Here is a 20,316-nt window from a genome sequence, read left to right as displayed (position 1 = left end):
TTAATTTTTTTTATGGTAGTGGGACCTGACTTTTTTTAAATTTTGTTTTGGTTTTCATTTCTATTTCTACATTTTTTTTTAAATTTTAAATAAATTAAAAGAAACTACCGCCCCCCCCCCCCTCCCCCAGAGAACCCCGAAATGAATCCAACATTTATTAATCGTAATAAAACCATGAGTTCTACCATTAGGTGGCGCTGTGCTAACACGTCTGGATTCCTGCCCGCCGAGGTTGCAGTCGGGGACTCCTTAAGTACACTTTGCGGTGCCGGCCAGAGCTTAAGAGCCTGATTAAATGTTGTACTGAGATGCCGGGGTTTCGGCTTCCACAGATCAAGCTTGAATGCGGGGGCGCAGCGGTCTCTGCTCCCTGTCGCTTTCTGTGTAGATCATGGTTAGAAGCCTACGACTAGGTCTGATCTGGCCCAGGGAAAGGCGTTTAGGTAGCCTGCAGGTGGGCCTTCCCATGGGGGCGAAGCTGGAAGGAGGGGGCTCGGAAGGGCTGCTTAATCGAGAGGATGGCGGAGGACAGACCCCCGGGGGCTGGGGGGGGAGCAGGCTCAGAGGGTCCTTATGCAATGGATCTCATGTTCGCTGTGACAGGGAATGCCCCTCCCCGGGCCTGGGATTCCCAGCCCCACTGCTCCAGGGCTTTGTATTGGGTGCACAGTGCCTGAATTTAAAGTTTACATCCCAGTGTCAAACGCAGAAGGGGATATCTCAGTCTCTCTGGATCTGTTAAGTACTGTTCAAGCAGTTAGGAATCATTTCATAAACAGATAAATACAATTTTTATTTATTATTTTTTTTGGTCAGTGTTTTGTTTTCAGCGTCCAAGAAAAGGAAGCGCTCCCACCTGGAAGAAGATCCAGACTGGCAGCTGTGGGACAGCAATGCCAGAGAAGGTAGGCACCTCCCTAGCTTCCCCTCTTCAGGGTCTTCCTCTCTGGAGGGGAGGGGGGGGGCTGTCAGTGCTGCTCTGGATTTACTCCTGGGGGAATTCTGCCACTGAGGAATGCAGAATTTGCGCAGAATTCCTCCCGCACCTCGCAGATTTCTTCATTTGTCGCAGTTCCCGCAGATTTCATTGCTGCTGCGCAAATAAATAGAAACTAGCTCCAGCCCCCTTCGGGTGACCTCCAGTGTATCACAGCCCTTTAATCGTAATTTCCTGTTGTGTGTTTCCCTTCGTGAAATCGCGGCTTGAAACGTCCCCTGACTCCCTACGGACAGAGACAGGTTGTGGGAGGGAAAGCACGCACCGGTAGTCCTTTGTAGGCATCACGTGGCCTCCGCTCCCACATGGACGCGCGCACACAACCTTTTAAAATCTACCCCTTATAGCATAAGGGGCTATGGATGCGCCTACACAACCCGCGTCCAACTGCAGGTTGAACAGTGCGCTCGGCTGAGGGCACCGTACTGCATCGGCCCCCAGGAATCTTGAAATCCCTGTCTTAATGGGGAACGGGATGGGTGGAAGTCCTGATCTCCAAGACCCTGTGCTGAGTTGTAAACCCTTTAAAACACTTCAGCTGAATTGCACAAGCGAATCTTGGAACATGGGCTATAAGGCTCCCAAAGCAAAGTCTCTACTTTGACGAATGAGGCAAGGAAAAATATTTACAAAAGAACCGACTTTACATTTCTTCTGTTCACTTAAATTGAAGGAAGATTGGAAAATCACAAGAAAGGTTATGGTAACTCTGCTATCTTCCATCCATGCAGCGCTGGCGTACTCTGGGTCGGACCGTCCTTCCCAAACCAAGCCTCTGTCAGGTCGCCCAGGCAGCCTGCATCGCAGGTGTAAGGTGCTCACTGGCCCTGAGCTGGAGAGGTCCCTGTCCTGCATGTGGCTGTGCTCCAGCCCTGGCCCTCACGGCGAGGGCCTCCTGCAGGCTCGCCTCGCTTCCTCTCTCCCCTTCGGGCTTTCGGGGACAGCCAGACAGATCGGAGCGCTCTCAGACCCGGGGATTGGGGGTGGGGGAGGGACGACTGACAGATCTCGTCGTCTCTCTGCTATCCTGCCTGTGTCCTTTTCCTCTGTGCAGGGTCCGGAGGGGACTGCAGCGTGGACGTGGCCGGCCACGACGGCGATGGCCATGCCTCGGCCCCCGTGGAGAAGCGCGAGCGCACGTTGATGTGGCAGGCTGGGCAGGCTGCGCACTGGAGCGGCTTATTCGGCGGCGGCTGCGAAAGGCTGTAAGTGTTCACTTGATGGGCCTGAGCTTCCTGCTTCTCGGCCCTTGCTCACTCCAGTCCCTCCACGTAGGATGCACTTTGTTTTTGGTTGTGTTCTTATTCCCAGGTCTCCCTGCTGGTTTCTGCAGTGCACGCTGCGGGGGGAGCGGGGCGGCAGAGTTCAAGCTGGCGGCATTGGGACAAAGATGGCGCATGCTCTTTACCCTCCCCCAACTTTGCACCCGTTCTCAAGGCGAATTGGAAAGGTTTGCGCGAGGATTGGAAAATGCGACCGACGCCTGCTCCTCCTCCCAGTGTGGCTACAAATCTGGGTGTTGCGGGAGAACGAGTGGACTTTGAGCCACGTTGAGGGCTGGCCGATTAAGGGGGTGGGGTGGGAGAACTTAGAAAACGTGACCTCAATTCTTGCATTTTAAGGTTTGGGGAACGAAAGGGCTGCACGTTTTCTCGTTCCCTGTACGTACCCAGATCGGTCCAGATTCCTGCGTTTTGCCTCCCCTCCAGCAGATGGAGACAGAGAAGTTTGACTGACTCTGCCCTATATCCTGAGGTGCCACCTACAGTCCATCAGTATTTCTCTGTCTCCAGCAGATGGTGGAGGTGCAAAATCCTGCAGTCTGTGGCTAGTGTTGAAAAAAAAAGGAAAGCATAGGATTGAACAGGGAGTTTTGGTTTTTAGCTAGTTTGGTGATTTTAGGTTGGAGTTCCTGTTTCTTTAAATTAAAAAAAACAAACAAACAAACAAACTGTGCTTTCCCTGTATGTACCAGGATCAGTCCAGACCGCTGGGTTGTGTCTCTCTTCCAGCAGAGGGAGTCAGAGAAAAAAACTGAAACGGCCCCCCTCTTAACTTGGTGTGCCACCTGTGATCCCTCAGTATTTTCTCTGACTCTCAGCAGAGGGGTTGACAGAACCTGCGGTCCTGATTTTTCGATTTCTTTAAATTTAGTTACATCTTTTTTTCTTACAGAGTTCTAAGGCTCTGGATGATTTAGTTAACGCCTTTGGCTACAGCAAGTTGTTTGTATAAAAAAAAAAAAAAAGCTCAGTGTGGTTTTTATTTTCCCAGGCTTTTCACTCAGCAGCAGTAGAGGTAAGGCAGGGGCTGGCAGCTCTAAAAGCCTTGTTCCCGGAGGGCAGTCTATCTCTGGAGGGGGATTAACCGGCGCCCCGAGACGAGACGAGTTTTCCTCGGGTGCTGCAGCTCCGGAAGGCCGCGAGTCGGCAGGGTATTGTAAGTTCTTTCTTTTTCTTTCCTAACGCGCTGTTTGGAAACCCCCCCCCCCCCCCCCCCCCCGGGCTATCGTGCTCAGCATGTGGGGAGGCGGGGTTGCACCTCTGCCTCCCCGGGAGGGAGGGCTCATCCAGGGGAGATTTTTGGCCAATTCTGCCACGGGCCGCGGAACAGCGATCGCGATCGGAGTTCATCGCCAGCGAGCGCGCGGGAACGGCGGCCATTATGTCGGAGCCCTGCCTGCCGGCTGGGGGAGACAATTCTCCAATTTCTCCTCCCAGTCTGAATACCGTTCAACCGTGCGATCCGAGGCCCGCTCCCTCGGGGAGCCCGGTCTTCCCCTCCTCCTCCTCACCTATCGGATCCCTTAAAGGGCCAGTCAGTTTTTTCTTCAAAATTTATTTTACTTATGCATAAGGCTCTTTTGGAGGTGGAAGCTCATCAGCAGGATGAGCAGCCCCCTCCTGCAAAGATTGTGAAGCGGGACACGTCTCTGGATGCCCTTTCGGCCCCTGGGGGGGGGCTCCGGATCCTGCTCCCTTGGGATCTTTTCTGGATCCTCTCCTCCAAAATCTAGATGGGGGTGTTGATGAGTCCGCTCCAGTAGAGGGGTACGACCCCTGGGCTTCTCGGTTCTTTCGCCGGGAGGAGTTGGATCCCTTGATCCGCTATGTCCTGGAGGAACTGGAAGTGGAGGCACCAGTCCCCAGTTCGGAGCCAGTTAAGGGGAAACCAGTACTCTCGGGGCTGTGTGCCCTGCCCCAATTTTTTCCTTTCCACCCAATGCTTAAGCAGTTGGTCACTCGGGAGTGGGAATCTCTGGACGCGACCCTGCGGGTGGGACGGGCGATGGACAAACTCTACCCTTTACTTGAGGAAGCCTTGGATATCTTCAGGATTCCCAAGGTGGACGTGTCGGTTACTGCGGTCACCAAGCGGACCACCATTCCTGTTTCGGGAGCGATGGCTCTTAAGGACTTACAGAATAGGCGGTTAGAAGTCCTCCTCAAGCGCATTTTTGAGGTGTCAGTGGTCTGTGTTAGAGCGGCGGTCTGCAGTAGCCTCATGCAGTGAGCGACCCTCGGGTGGGCCCAGCAAATGCTCACATCACAGGTGTTACCGCCAGAGGATGCAGATCAGGCGAATAGGATGGAGTCCGCGGTAGCTTACACAGCGGATGCATTATATGATCTGTTGCGGGCATTTGGACGCGCGTTTTTGGCGTGCTAGCTTTACCCCTTATTCAGTAAGGGTTAATAGTGCGTCGAAAACATGCGTCCAACCCCCCCGAAACTAATAGCGCCCACAACATGCAAATACATGTTGATGGCCCTATTAGTTATTCCCGCGCGATTCACTAAGTAAAATGTGCAGCCAAGCCGCACATTTTACTTTCAGAAATTAGCGCCTACCCAACGGTAGGCGTTAATTTCTGTCGGTACCAGGAAAGTGTACAGAAAAGCAGTAAAAACTGCTTTTCTGTTCACCCTCCGACTTAATATCATGGCGATATTAAGTCGGAGGTCCCAAAGTAAAAAATAATTTAAAAAAAAAAAACAATTTTTAAATCGGCCGTTGGCTCGCAGGTTGAAAACCGGACGCTCAATTTTGTCAGCGTCCGGTTTCCGAACCCGTGGCTGTCAGCGGGTTTGAGAACCGACGCCGGCAAAATTGAGCGTCGGCTGTCAAACTCGCTGACAGCTGCCGCTCCTGTCAAAAAAGAGGCGCTAGGGACGCACTAGTGTCCCTAGCGCCTCTTTTTACCGCGGGCCCTCATTTAAATACTGAATCACGCGCACAGGAGAGTGGCCTGAGCGGGCGCCTGGAGAGCGGGCGCTCGCCCGCTCTCACACAACTTTTACTGAATCAGCCTGAAAGTGCATCGGCTACCTGAGGATCGTTCAAAGTCGAGGGGCATAGTTTCAACTCACTCTCATTTCCGAGGGAATCGGAGATTTCGGTCATCCCGGTCTTCTGGATCTTCCTTTCGACAGCCATCGGGGAGACAACAGTCCTGGTCCCAGTCCTTTCGAGGCCGGCGCTTCGGCAAACAAGGCACTCAGCAGTCCTTTGGTGGACTCAAGTCCTTCCAATGATGCGCGGCCGGTCCATTCCTTGGTTCCAGTGGTGAGAGGCAGGTTGTCAATTTTACGAGGAATGGGCCACTGACTTCCGATCAGTGGGTTCTCACTGTGATAAGAGAAGGTTACGCGTTAGATTTTGTACGGCACCTTCCACATCGGTTTCTCGTCTCCCCATGCTTGTACGCCGAGAAGCGCCAGGCGGTAAAGTTCACATTGCAACGTCTCATCGACCTCGGGGCATTGTGCCGGTTCCACTAGAGGAGCAGCGCAGGGGCCGTTATTCCATTTTCTTCGTGGTGCCCAAGAAAGAGGGTACCATTCTCGACTTTAAAAGAGTAAACAAACGCCTCAGGATTCCACTGTTTCGCATGGAAACTTTGAGATTGGTCATCGCATCAGTGCGAAAGGGAGACGTCTCTGGATCTCACAGAAGCATACCTGCACATCGGCATCCGATCAGACCACCAGAAATTCCTGAGGTTCGCAATCCTGGGGCAACATTTCCAGTTTCGTGCCTTCCTGTTCGGTCTTGCCACGGCGCCCAGGACCTTTACCAAAATCATGGTCGTTGTATCAGCTCAGTTCAAAGGGAGGGTTTCTTCATTCACCCTTATCTGGACGATTGGCTGATTCGGGCAAAGTCGGAAATGCTATGCCACGCGGCGATTTGTCGGGTGGTTCAACTTTTGGAGTTGCTCGGATGGATGATAAACTTTGCCAAGAGTCACCTCATTCCCTCTCAGTCCTTGGAATTTCTAGGAGCCCGGTTCGATACACAGCTCGGCTGGGTTTTTCTGACAGAGGAGCGCATAGCCAAATTGCAGGAGCAGGTTCGGAATTTATTGGACAAGCATCCTCCCAAGGTCCGGGATTATTTGAGGGTCCTTGGATCCATGGCGTCCACCCTTGAGTTGGTTCCCTGGGCCTTTGCTCATATGAGGCCTCTGCAGTAGGCGTTGCTTACCCGTTGGAGTCCAGTTTTGGAGCAGTTTCATCTCCCACTGCCTCTTACAGATTCTGCTTCTTCCAGTCTCGCCTGGTGGCTCGACTCTATCCATTTGAACCGCAGGATGTCCTTGGAAGTCCCAGAGTGGACAGTGGTCACTACGGATGCCAGCCTCTCTGGCTGGGGAGCAGTGTGGCAGGACAAATCTGTACAAGGCCAGTGGTCGAAGGAGGAATCTCAGTGGTCGATCAATCATTTAGAGACCAGAGCGGTCTGATTAGCTCTGCAAGCGCTGCAGTCCAGACTGCAAGAGAAGTTGGTCAGGATTTTGTCCGACAATGCGACCACAGTAGCCTACATCAATCGGCAAGGAGGAACCAGGAGTCATCCGGTAGCGAGCGAAGCACAGCAGTTGATACTCTGGGTGGAACAACATTTAGACAGCCTGGCGGCCTCTCACATTGCAGGAGTCGACATTGTTCAAGCCGACTTCCTCAGTCACAATAAGCTCGATCCCGGAGAGTGGGAACTCTCTCCAGAGGCGTTCAATATGATTTGCGAAAAGTGGTCCAGACAGGAGCAGAGGGAGTGGACGTTCTGCAGAACGTACTCCTGTACGTATTCCCGCCATGGCCTCTAATAGGCAAAGTGCTGCGGCGCATAGAGTCCCATCCGTCGGAAGTGATATTGGTAGCTCCAGAATGGCCACAATGTCCATGGTTTGCAGACCTGGTCAACCTCGTGGTGGACGGTCCTCTCAGGCTGAGAGACCTCTCGAACATTCTTCGGCAGGGACCCGTTTGTTTAGAAGAGGCAGATCGCTTTTGTCTAGCGGCATGGCTTTTGAAAGGCAGCGTTTAAAGAGCAAAGGTTACTCGGACGCAGTGGTGGCTACCCTCTTGCAGTCTAGGAAGCCCTCTACTTCTGGCCTATGTCAGGCTGTGGGGGATTTTTGAATCATGGTGCCTGGATCAAGGGGTGGCTCCTACGGTGGCCTCGGTTCCTCATATTTAGTCCTTCTTACAGGCGGGGCTTGCAAAGGGCCTTTCAAGCAGTTCATTACGGGTGCAGGTGGCGGCTCTCAGTTGTTTCTGCGGTAAAGTTGGTGGAGCACCGTTGGCTGCGCATCCGGATATTGCTCGTTTTCTCTGAGGTGCTAAGCATTTGTGTCCGCTAGTCAGGCCTCCTTGTCCGTCGTGGAGTTTGAACTTGGTGCTCAAGGCTCTGTGTGGGGCGCCCTTTGAGCCAATGAAAAGGGCAACATTAAAGGATCTTATGTGTTTCTGGTGGCTATTTCCTCAGCTCCTTGGGTGTCTGAGCTTCAAGCCTTATCCTGCAGGGAACCCTTCTTGAGAATTTCCGACACGGGAGTTTCATTACGGACTGTTCCATTCTTTCTCCCGAAAGTGATATCCTCTTTTCATTTGAATCAGTTGGTGGAGCTCCTGTCCTTTCCAGTCTTAGATCATTCTGATCCCAAGTCAAAGGATCTGAAGAAGCTGGACGTGCGTTGCATTCTTTTGCGTTATTTGGAGGTTACTAATAGCTTCCAGATGTCCGATCATCTCTTTGTATTGTGTAGTGGATGCAATAATGGGCATAAGGCGTCCAGGGCTATGATGGCCCACTGGTTGAAAGAGCCAGCTGACAATGACTGCGGGCGCATTCTACTCGTTCGCAGGCGACTTCATGGGCTGAATGTCAACAGGTGTCGCCGCAGGAGATTTGTAGGGCGGCTACATGGAAGTCGTTGCACACCTTTGCGAAGCATTACCGGTTGGATGTTCAAGCCCCAGACTCTGGGAATTTTGGTGACACTGTGATCCGAGTGGGACTCTCAGGATCCCACCCTAACTAGGAGAGCTCTGGTACATCCCAGGAGTCTGGACTGATCCAGGTACATACAGGGAAAGGAAAATTGGTTCTTACTTGCTAATTTTCGTTCCTGTAGTACCACGGATCAGTCCAGAGTCCCGCCCGTTTTCATTTCAGTGCTTGTTCTTTGGCGAGTCTGCTCGTTCACGTTAAAGGAATGATTTATCTGCAGAATTACTTGGTCCTTTTCAAGGGTTCTGTTTGTCTTGAGATCTGTGAGTGGGTTATCTACTGGTTTCTTCCCCCAGTTATGGGGCTTTTAAAATTGTTCTGATGGTTTATTTAGTTCTGCTTTGATACATAATAAATACTGACGGACTGTAGGTGGCACCTCAGGATATAGGGCAGAGTCGGTCAAACTTCTCTGTCTCCATCTGCTGGTGGGGAGGCAAAACCCAGGAGTCTGGACTGATCCATGGTACTACAGGAACGAAAAATTAGCAGGTAAGAACCAATTTTCTTTTATCCCGTAATTTCCATGTGTCAGGCCGATGCCAGCACCACAGGAGCAGATTATCCCAGGTTGAATCTTTAGCAGCTTTCAAAAACATCACATGCTTATTTCTCCTCAACATTGAAATAAAAATCAAAAAAGGACTGATGTAATTTTGTTTCAGCTAAGGTGAGAATTACTGAAAAAAACAGTACAGACACTTTTATTACCTGAACGTGTTGTACCTGCTTTGTTTTGTTTTTTTGTAGCACATGGTCACTGGTTTTGGGGGTGCGCTCTCAGTTATTCAGTAGAGTAAATAGTCCTTTTTTTCCAAAATAATTTTTATTGGAGGGTAAATAATCCTTAAAAGGGAAAATCCCTGCCCAATTTTGATCCCCAAGTCGAGTCTTCTGCTTCCCCAGTTGGCTGGGTCTGGGAGTACTGCAGAGGCTCTGCGGGGGTGGGAAGTCGCGGTCATCGCTCAAGGGTGACCCCTAGTGGCCGCGTGCAGGGCCGGGGATTGCAGGTTCCAGAAGGGGTCCTGTTCCGAGCCCCCCAGCCTCCAACCCAGAACCATATAAAATAGGAGGAAAAAAATCCCTGGGTGGTTGTGAACGAAGGCTCCTGGTGCCAGTTACCAGCCCTGGTTCCAGATGAGCTGAAAGGTCCAAAGGAACAGGCAGAAACCGCCAGGTCCAAAAATAAAAAGGAAAACCCTCTTGGGAAGGGCTACAGTGCACCGAGGTAAAGTACTGCTCAGGGCAAGATCCAGAAAGTGAAGTTGTGGCCATTTGTATCCCTTTGTTGCCTTGCACAGCACAGAGGTTGCTAATTGAATAAGGGTCTGATATCGATGCAAAACTTGGGTGCAGCAGAGTTACTGATATTATTACATCCTGACACCGTGCTCCCGGAGCTGTCAGTCTGTCGGAGACATTACCCCGTGAGGCCTAAAGCCATTGCTGGCTGGCAGGTTCCTGGCCTCCGGTGGGTCAGAGAGGTAGCTTGATGAGCCCATCGGCTGTTGATGATTGCGTTGTAGATATTGGAACAACATCAGAAATTTACACAGACAGGAATACAAGACAAGTAGCTCAGGGCGTTCAAAGTCAAGCAAAATGAGTCAAAGAGCAAGTTGTCTGTAAAGACGATCTTCTGAACTATCCTTAAAATGTCGATACAGGAACAGATATCGCTGGTATTATATCTTTGTACCTTTTTTTTTTGTTAAATCTAGACCTGCTCTTGGATATCATGTTGTTACAGATAAAGGATTTAACTTTTCAACTGTAGACGATGCATTTGTGTGCCAGAAGAAGAATCACTTCCAGATTACGGTCCACATCAGAATGATCGGGAGCCCAAAGTTTCTCAAAACGCAGCTGGGCCTGAAACCCATTGAAAAGTTTTACTTGAAAGTTTTTGGAGTGAAGGTAACTCCCGCCCTTTTGGGTTGGCTTAATGTCCATGGATTTGCAGCAGTACAAACTTGACATGGATGGTGAACTGACAAATTGCAACTGTGCATGAACTGAGCGGACAGCTTGGGGGGGGGGGGGGGGGGGGGGGGGCCCACATGACCTCTTGAGGTCCCTTCCAGGTCCGGCTTTTCTTGCTGGGTCAATAAGTGGAACATTTATGTCAGGGAATACTTCTGCATAGAGCCTCTGGTTATGATCTCATAAACTGGTAGAAGGGCCTTCAGTGTTTGTGCTTTTTGGGCATTAACTATCCATTTCATGCACTAATTGCTGGCATCTTCTTGGCTACAGCTTTGCCCATTTTCTGATTGGCTATGGCACAGAGCCCTGAACGTCTCCCAACAGTCACGGTCGCCCTTAGAACTCAAGTTAAAATATTGCTGTAACGTTCGTCACGCTTTTTGTATTTTCAGATTAATACTTTCTTTTCTTGCTGGTGTCAAAATAGGTAGAAGCTGCCAGCCAGATCATCACCATTGAGCAGTCTCAGTCAGATCGAAGTAAAAAGACTTTCCATCCTGTGAAGTACGTTTTTTTTTTTCAATGTCTTATTTGTGCAAATCTAACGTAAAGGTATAATTAGCTAAGAAGAGCTTAATTACGTGACCATTGAAAGGTACACAAGTCACCCAGATTGAAATGCTTGTTGTGAGCTTGGATCTCTATTGGGCTGTTCTTAAAAAAACAAAATTACTGACTGCATAGACAGAAGTGGTTTAATGGGAGAGAGTCAACATGGGTTTTGCAAAGGGAAGTCTTGCTTTACCAGTCAACTTGATTTTTTTGAAGGTGGAAGTAAACATGTAGATAAAAGGTGAGCCGGTTGATATAGTGAATTTGGATTTTCAGAAGGCATTTGACAAAGCCCCTCCATGAGAGACTCCTCAGGAAATTGGGAGGTCATGGGATCAGAGGCAGTGTCCTATGTGGATTGGGAACTGGGTCAAAGGCAGGAAACAGAGGGTAGGCCTGAAAGGTCAGATAAGTTGTTAATGGAATACCCAAGGAGCCTGCACTGGGACCTGTGCTGTTTAGCATATTCATAAATATGAAAAGAACGAGTGCAGTGACCAAATCTGCAGATGGCACAAAATTGTTTCAAGTCGTTAAAACAGCAGCGGATTGTGAGGAACTGCAGAAGGACCTTGTGAGAGTAGGAGACTGGGCTTCTGAATGGCAGATGCAATTTAATGTGGACGAGTGCAAAGTAATGCCACAGGGAAAAATAATCCTAACTACAGGTACACAACGCTGGGTTCTGTGTTAGGAGCCACCACCCAGAAAGTCCTTGTGGACGATACCTTGGAACCTTTGGCTCGGTGTTACAGCAGCGGTCAGAAAGGCAAATAGAAGGTTAGGAATTATTTGGAAAGGAAGAGAGAACAACACTAAGAATTGTATAATGCCTTTGTGTAGATCCATGCTGTGACTGTACCTTGAGTATTGTGTGTGCAGTTCTAGTAGCCCCAACTCAAAAAAGACATAGTGGACATAGAAAAAGTACAGAGAAGGGAGACAAAAATGATAAAGGGGCTAGGAAAGCTCCCTTATGAGAAAGGTAAAACAGATTAGTAGGGCTCTTTAGCTTGGAAAAGAGACGTCAGCGGGGACATGATCGAGATGTATAAAATCAGGAGTGGCATGAGGGACGGGTAAATAGGGAATGATTATTTATCTTATCAAACAGCACTAGGACCAGGGGAAACGCCATGAAACGTTGAAAACAAATTGTAGGAAGTAGTTTTTTCACTCAGTGCACAATCAAGCTATGGAGGACGTGGTCAAGACAATTAGCATAGTGGGGTTCAAAAGAGGACTGGACAAGTTCCTGAAGGAAAATTCCCTGAGCAGTTATTAGCCAGTGAGATGTGGGAAAGCCGGCGCTTATCCCTGGGAGTGAGTTAGAAGAAATAGATCAGCTATTGGGGATCTGCCGGGTACCTGTGATCCGGACTGACCACTGTCACACAGGATGCTGGGCTCGATGGACCTTGGTCTGACCCAGCCTGGCGCTTTTCATGTTCTTATGTTGACCCATACGTTTGTTCTTTTGCCACTCCCAAAATTAAATGCAGGTTATTATTAACGCAGGTTGTTTTGAATCCAGTTCAGAATATATTCTGCAACCAGTACATCAGCACAGGGGTAAAGATATGCCAAAATAAAGGCTATTATCAAAGTTCTGCCATGGTGTTTTCCCACTGAAAATACGGAGATATTCCCGTTGATAAATCTGGAGTAGACTTTGTACAATCCTCAGGCTGGAGGAAAAAATGTGCTAAATCCTCCCCATTGTCACCAAGAGTGTTAATAGTTACTGGCTGCAGCGACGCCGGCCCGGCCCTGAGAGTGAAGGTTTGGAATACTAGTCCTGGTAATAAACGCGGAGCAGATTAGTTTTACACACATCGGTTACAGCCCGAATGGCCGGAGTGGTCACGATTCTTCTACATCTGATGGCCCGGCAGCCTCATGGGACGTGGGATCTGAAACAAGGGGACGTGCGGCTTCACCACGGAGCAGCGCAGATCCCAGAATCCGAGGGAGCTCCGCGCCTCCGCCTCAGGATTCTGCGGTCGTTGGAGTTTTCGGAAGTTGACCTCCCCTCCCCTTTCCTTAGTTCACTGTGGGTGATATTTATTCATGGAAAGATGCGATGATATGGCTTGAATTGTTAATGCTGCTGGAGGGAAGTGAGGGGGCCAGCGAAGATAGCGTTCCAGAGTTTAGAGGCTGTCAGATTAGGTATGGTGAAAGTTTGCATAAATACGCTTTTATTTTGCTTCCTACTTTGCTGGTGATGTTCTATAATTGCTTTCTCTTCTTTCCTACTTGTGAACCTGAATGGTATCGGCTAATAACGGTATTGTATGGATAAGAATTTGTGGAATGAGGACAGAAGACTTCTCTTTTATAAATCGTAAGAGACCTTGTTAATCATGGCAATGCTGCTTCTTATACTCAAAATCTTCCGGTCTGTAGGGACAGGCCTTTCTTGCACTATTTTTTAAATATATCCTTCTCATTTTTGCTGCAGAGTTGAGCTTCCAGGAGACCAAGTAACAAAAATAACCCTGAGCAGGTTGCATTTTAGTGAAACCACAGCGAATAACATGAGGAAGAAGGGGAAACCCAACTCAGACCAGAGGTAGGCTCATCTGATTTGTGTCATGTAAAGAGTGGGGGAAGTGCCTCGCCAGCCTGGTACGTCATGAGCGAAAGAACATAAGAAAATGCCATTCTGGGTCAGACCAAGGGTCCATCAAGCCCAGCATCCTGTTTCCAACAGAGGCCAAACCAGGCCACAAGAACCTGGCAAGTACCCAAAAACTAAGTCTATCCCATGTTACTGTTGCTAGTAATAGCAGTGGATATTTTCTAAATCAACAGCAGGTAATGGACTTCTCCTCCAAGAACTTATCCAATCCAATCCTTTTTTAAACACAGCTATACTAACTGAACTAACCACATCCTCTGGCATTGAGTGAAAAAGAACTTTCTCCGATTAGTTTTAAATGTGCTACTTGCTAACTTCATGGAGTGTTCCCTAGTCCTTCTGTTATCCGAAAGAGTAAATAACCGATTCACATCTACCCATTCTAGACCTCTCATGATCTTAAAGACCTCTATCATATCCCCCCTCAGCCGTCTCTTCTCCAAGCTGAAAAGTCCTAACCTCTTTAGTCTTTCCTCATAGGGGAGCTGTTCCATTCCCTTTATCATTTTGGTCGCCCTTCTCTGTACCTTCTCCATCGCAACTATATCTTTTTTGAGATGTGGAGACCATTGCTGTAAAAGTCTAAGTCATTTGGGGCATTGCTTTGCACAGTTATTGGAGTATGAGAAATAAATATATAGTTTTGCTTGTTTTTAAAAATTTATTGCATTTTTTTTAATTAATAGAAGGACTAGGGGGCACTCCATGAAGTTGGCATGTAGCACATTTAAAACTAATTGGAGAAAGTTCTTTTTCACTCAACGCACAATTAAACTCTGGAATTTGTTGCCAGAGGATGTGGTTAGTGCAGTTAGTATAGCTGTGTTTAAAAAAGGATTGGATAAGTTCTTGGAGGAGAAGTCCATTACCTGCTATTAATTGACTTAGAAAATAACCACCGCTATTACTAGCAACAGTAACATGGAATAGACTTAGTTTTTGGGTACTTGCCAGGTTCTTGTGGCCTGGATTGGCCACTGTTGGAAACAGGATGCTGGGCTTGTTTGACCCTTGGTCTGACCCACTATGGCAATTTCTTATGTTCTTATGTTCTTAAAGCTGCATAAATGTATTAAATTTGTTTTCATCCAGTGTACAGTGAATTTCATGATGTGAGAATTTGGTTACGCAGAAGTGATGCACAAGCCCTGGGGCTGTTGAAAAGACCGGTGAGCGTCAGCAGGCCACTTGTCCTTTCTCTGAAGAAGACCCAGACTTGAGCGTAACTCCTGCTGGGTCGCAGACTAATAAAACCGGTTTGTGACCCAGCAGTATAAACTCTCAGACAGCGGTGAGATATGGTTCTGTGAATGCAGAAGACTTATTAAACCTCTTTAACTCTGCTGATGATGAAGGCAAATGCAGTCGCTGAGTACGAAGCCTTCAGCCTCTCTGCTGGACTGCTTTTTGTTTGTTTGGTTTTTTTTGGACCCATCTAGTCTGGTCCAATATTAGACTGCTAGTGAGTGCTGTTTCCTCAACCAAATTCCCTCCCGAAAAATAGTTATTCAAAATGAAGAAAAAACCAACCCGCCGTAAATGACAATGCAATGCAACCCAGATTGCCCTTGTTTGGTGCCGCGCCAGAGATCTACCTCCATACCGGTCTCGTCCACGCTAATGATGCTGGTTTATTCCTTGGACTGGAAACGTACCTGCTTACCTGATTTGGTCCCATCCACTGCTCAAAGCTCTGCATGATTTGCAACAATTTCTGCCTTTCTGTGCACCAGTCAGATCCGGGACATGTAGCAGGGCACACGTGCTTAGCCTTGCTGATAATAAGGAAATCTGTCGGTTAATTTTTCTCCATTTTTTGTTGCTTTCACTTTAGATATTTTATGTTGGTGGTCAGTCTGTATGCTGCAAATCAGGACCAGTCCTGTCTGCTGGCTTCTCATGTCTCTGAAAGAATTATTGTGCGGGTAGGTACATGTCAGGGTTGCATGTTTCAGACTGTGTGTGCCCGTTCAAGGCCTGTTCAGCTCAGTGCAGAATACATAATGCTTCCGGCAGTATTGTTGGAAGGTCATGCACTGTCCTTGAGAGGGTCATAGGTTTCATGATTGCTCGATAAGTGGCAGCCTCTGTTCCCTTCGTGATCCTGCTCCGAAGAGTGACTGCTGCATGAACACTGGGCTGGGCAACACTTAATTCCGTACAAAGTCACGATCTCTTCTGCAATAAAAGGAGCCCGAGTTGCAAATTTAAAATGTGAGCGTGCATAATCTCTTCATGATACCGACGAGCCCTGTTTCCTTCTTGTTTGCAGTGTGGGTTCTGGTGGGTTTTCTGTGGTATCCCTTATGATCGGTGCCGGTAAAACCTTTACACAAATGTATTTCCCCATACATTCGTGTAAAGTTTTACGAGGTTAATTTTCGAACAGACCGCGTGACGCCGAGGTCTGCGTGCACATTGCTCATGCAGACTTTATCCAGGCTTTTCTAAGGGAATTTGTGCGCACTAAGTTCCATTCGACAATTCACAGGTAAGTGTCAGAGCACAGACGAACCCTGTACGTACCCGGATCAGTCCAGACTCCTGGCTTTATGCATCCCAGCCAGTAGAGGGAGTCGGAGAAAGTTTTACTGGCGCTGCTACATAATCCTTGGTGCCACCTGCAGTCCCTCGGTATTTCTCTGTCTCCAGCAGATGGTGGATGGTACAAAACCTGCAGTCTGAAGATTAAGAAAAAAAGAACAAGTGTAGTTAGGGATTAGGAGAGAAGGGTTCCTCTCAGAAGGTTGGCAGCTCCTGGTGGGGTCATTCCTTCTGGTTTTGAGGTGGACGAGTAGGGGGTTTGGAGACCCTTTTTGGCTCGGTCCTTTTCACCACCGGGGGGGGTGGATAACTGGTGGTGCCAGCTCCCTCCCTCTCAAGAGGACGCCCGGTGCCTGCTGCCCAGCTTCAGAGAAGCAGCAGCCGGTGCTCAGCATGTGGAGAGGTGCGCATGCGCCTGTCTCAAACCAGCCTTTGTTCCCGCTGCCTCTCCCGGGGTGAGACCAGCTCGGGAATGCTTGTGAGAGCGGCGGGGAGGCATCAAAACGCTGCGGGTGATGCCCATGTGGCTGTGGGTGCCTTCCCGGTTCACGTGGGAAAGCGGCCATTTTGGTGTCATTTATAGCAGTAGCTGAAACTGCAGGGAGTCCTCCCTCCACTGCTGTCCCCAGGTGAATAGAGACCCACAGAGGCCCAGGGGGCCCGGGAACCACTGCCTGAAGAGGATGAGGACCTCCTGGGGGAGAATCTTGAGGAAACAACAGGTTTTCTACTGATTTTTGTGCTACTGCTCCACAAGGCATATCTCGCCAGGAAGACCACGGGACACTGCTTTTCCAGGCAGGAGGGCCCGCAGGATCCGCGGCCTACCAAGAGGCCCAAGATGGCACGAGCTAATGTGGTGACCAGGGTTCGGTGAGTCCTGAGTCAGGCTATGCATTCGGAAGCTGCAAACCAGCCCTCAGGAGAGTCGGATGATGGGGAGTCTCTGGCGGAGGACCCCCCCTTCCCTCCAGACCTTGATTCTTCTCCGTACCGACAGGATCTGGATGATGGGCGTGGCCAAGCCCCAACTGTGGAAGGAGACATCCCTAAGCTGGTTCATCTTTTCCACAGGGAAGAATTGTGGCCCCTGATTCCCTGTGTCCTTAAGGAGCTGGGAATTAAGGTTCCATGAGAAGAATCTAATCATGAAAAGGTGGACCCAGCCATGGAGGGCTTAAGAAGTCTGGCGAAGGCTTTCCCTTTCCAAGAGTTTGTAAAGAAGCTTGTGCTTCGGGAGTGGGAGACTCCAGACACCGGTCTGAAGATTGGTAGAGCAGTGGACAAGTTATATCCGTTGCCGGAGGACACGTTGAAATTGTTGCAGCTGCCAAAGCTGGATGCCTTGTTATCAGCTGTTACGAAAAAGACAACCATTCCTGTGGCTGGTTCTGCAGCACCCAGATATGTAGGACAAGAAGTTAGAGGTCCATCTCAGAAAGATATTTGAGGTGTCTGCTCTGGGCATTCGAGTTGCAATTTTTAACAGCTTTATGCTTCGGGCTGGTTTACGCTGGATTCAGCAGTTACGGTCTGATAATGTGATATCTACGTCGGAGGCCAAGCAAGCCGAGCAGCTGGAAGCCATAGTGACCTATGGAGCAGATGTGTTATATGACCTCATCCGAACATCCTCCAGGACTATGATGTCTGTGGTCTCGGCCAGACAGCTCCTTTAGTTGCGGAACTGGTCGGCAGACGTTTGGTCTAAGTCTCAGCTAGGAGCATTACTCTTTAAGGGGAAACTGCTTTTTGGAGAGGACTTAGAGGAGCTCATGAAGCATCTGGGTGAGAATGAAGGCCATAAACAGCTGGAGGATAAGTCAAAGGGTTGCAAAGGTTTCTTCTCCATGCAGCTTCACTTTTGGATGAATCGGCAGTTTCGTTAGAATCGGGCTTTGGGAGGAGTTCAGAGAAAAGGCTCTGGGAGACAGCAGTTTTGGAACTAGTCCTTTTGGAGCCGAAAGTCAATCAGAGATGGTTCCAGCCAGGGGGTGTCAGGATCTAAGTCCACCCAATGAACTGGCCAGTCCACTCCTCGGTGTTGGTCATAGGGGGTCATTTGACTCCTTTCTTCAAGAAGCGGACCAAGATATTAATTTGGACCAATGGGTCCTAAATGTGATAAGACATCTTTATGTGTTATATGTAAGGGCAATGCCCAAAGTTTTATGTTCATTGTGAACCGATACGATGTGCGTACGGATATCGGTATATAAGAAATGTTAAATAAATAAATAAATAAATAAAGACAAGGTTACGCTTTAGAGTTTGCTTGTGGGCTAAAGGATTTGTTCACGGTGTCTTCTTGCACTTATGCAAACAAAAGATGGATGGTTCAGGAAACCATCAACCATTTACATATGCTGGGAGCCATCATCCCCGTACCCATGGGGGATCGAGGAATAGGAAAGTATTCGATTTATTTTGTGGTCCCAAAGAAGGAAGGGACCTTCTGCCCTATCTTGGATCTGAAGAAGGTGAACGTGGCTCTCAAGGTTCCTTATTTTCGGATGGAGAAACTGCATTCAGTGATTGCAGTGGAGCGCATGGGAGAGTTTTTGGCCTCTCTAGATTTGACAGAAGCTTACTTGCACATAGCAATCTAGCCAGATCATCAAAGATTTCTGAGGTTCATGATTCTCAGGACATATTTTCAATATTGCACCCTGCACTTAGGATTGGTGACACCCCCAGGAACTTTTACCAAAGTGATGGTGGCAGCGGCTCTCAGGAAGAAGGGCATTCTAGTTCACCTGTATCTGGACAATTGGCTGATTCGGGCAAAGTCCGAGGCTCTTTGCAGACAGGCAGTGGCAGTGGTCCTGGGTTGGGGAGTGACTCAAAGAATCGGTTAACCCCTTCTCAGGAGTTGGAGTTCCTGGGGGTGCGTTTCAACACCAGGAACGGGAGAGTATTTCTCACCAGGGAGCATATCGACAAGCTGCAGAGGCAGATTCGCAACTTGTTGGTTAATGAGGTTCCCAGGGTGTGGGATTAACTGCAGGTCCTCGTTTCCATGGCTTCCACATTGGAATTGGTTCCTTGGGCCACTGCAGAGAGCATTGCTTTCCTGATGGAATCTGTTGTTGGAACAGTTTCATCTACCATTGCCTGTACGGAAATGGCTGGGTCAAGTCTCTCATGGTTTGGTCTGGAAGACTTAAGTTGGGTTGTACCCTTGGAGGTTCTGAATTGGATAGTGGTCACAACCGATGCCAGCATCTCTAGTTGGGGGGCTGTGTACCAGATTAGTCAGTGGTCGCCGGAGGAAGCATCATGGTCTATCAATCGCTTGGAGACGAGAACAGTTTGCTTCGCGTTGTGTGCCTTTCTGCCTCTCTTGTGAGGATGGCCGGTAAGAATTTTGTTGGACAATGCGACAAAAGTGGCTTACTTCAACTGACAGGGTGGAACCAAGGGTCAGGTGGTGGCTCAGGAGCTCAAGTTAATTCGCTGGGCAGAGCAACATCTGGAGATATTGGCAGCTTCTCACATAGTGGAGATAGACAATGTGTAAGCAGATTTTCTTAGTCATTGTCAGCTGGATCCTGGGGAGTGGGAGTTGTTGGAGGAACCTATGCGGCTTATCCTTCGCAAGTGGGGCATCTCATGCTTGGACTTGATGGCAACTCAAAGGAATGCCAAGGCTCCACGCTTCTTCAGTTGCAGAAGGAAACGCGGAGTGGAAGGAGTCGACGCCTTAATACTCCGATGGCTGCAGGGGGTTCTCCTGTATGTTTTTATCGCCATGGTCGTTGGTGAGCAAAGTATTGTGGTGAGTAGAGATTCATCCTGGAGAGGTGATTCTAGTGACGCCGGAGTGGAGTTGGTGGCCCTGGTTTGTGGATTTGATCAATCTCACAGTGGACAGACCACTGCACCTCGCTCATCTTCCCAGCCTGCTGCGCCAAGGTCCCATATTTTTAGATCAGGCGGCTCACTTCTGTCTCGCGGCTTGGCTTTTGAGAGGAAGCGTCTAAGGTCCAAAGGATATCCCGAGGATGTCATCTCCACTCTATTGCAAGCTAGGAAGTCTTCAACTTGGCTCTTTAAACAAGCTTTCCCTGAATAACACATCAACCCCTACTCCTCCCCAAATTTTTAACAAGCACCCCCTCGCTCTTCCCACCCCCCCACACCCTACCATCGACCCCCCCCTTCGCCCGTTCTACATCTTCAATGACTTATACACACGCTAATAAAGCTCTGTACATACTCTTATATCGCTCTGTATTTTCCCTCCTCTTGTACACCATATTAATAACCAGTATACCCTCCCTTTTTAAGTCTTGTC

General features: G+C 49.0%; 1 protein-coding gene across 1 annotated transcript in view; it reads left to right on the top strand.

Annotated features, from left to right (window-relative positions):
* The first annotated feature begins 254 nt into the window (after positions 1-254).
* The window catches only part of MYRFL (myelin regulatory factor like), a 57,391-nt gene continuing 37,329 nt past the window's right edge, over positions 255-20,316 (top strand). The window contains exons 1-7 of the mRNA XM_029597195.1: positions 255-454; positions 817-905; positions 2,052-2,202; positions 10,015-10,210; positions 10,707-10,783; positions 13,296-13,406; positions 15,310-15,400. Coding sequence (XP_029453055.1) covers positions 2,141-2,202; positions 10,015-10,210; positions 10,707-10,783; positions 13,296-13,406; positions 15,310-15,400 — 537 coding nt within the window. The 5' untranslated portion in view covers positions 255-454; positions 817-905; positions 2,052-2,140. The remainder of the gene's footprint in view (positions 455-816; positions 906-2,051; positions 2,203-10,014; positions 10,211-10,706; positions 10,784-13,295; positions 13,407-15,309; positions 15,401-20,316) is intronic.

Source organism: Rhinatrema bivittatum, chromosome 4 (genome assembly GCF_901001135.1).
Source record: "Rhinatrema bivittatum chromosome 4, aRhiBiv1.1, whole genome shotgun sequence".
NCBI classification, from domain to species: Eukaryota; Metazoa; Chordata; class Amphibia; order Gymnophiona; family Rhinatrematidae; genus Rhinatrema; species Rhinatrema bivittatum.
This window is presented reverse-complemented; position numbering and strand designations above follow the sequence as displayed.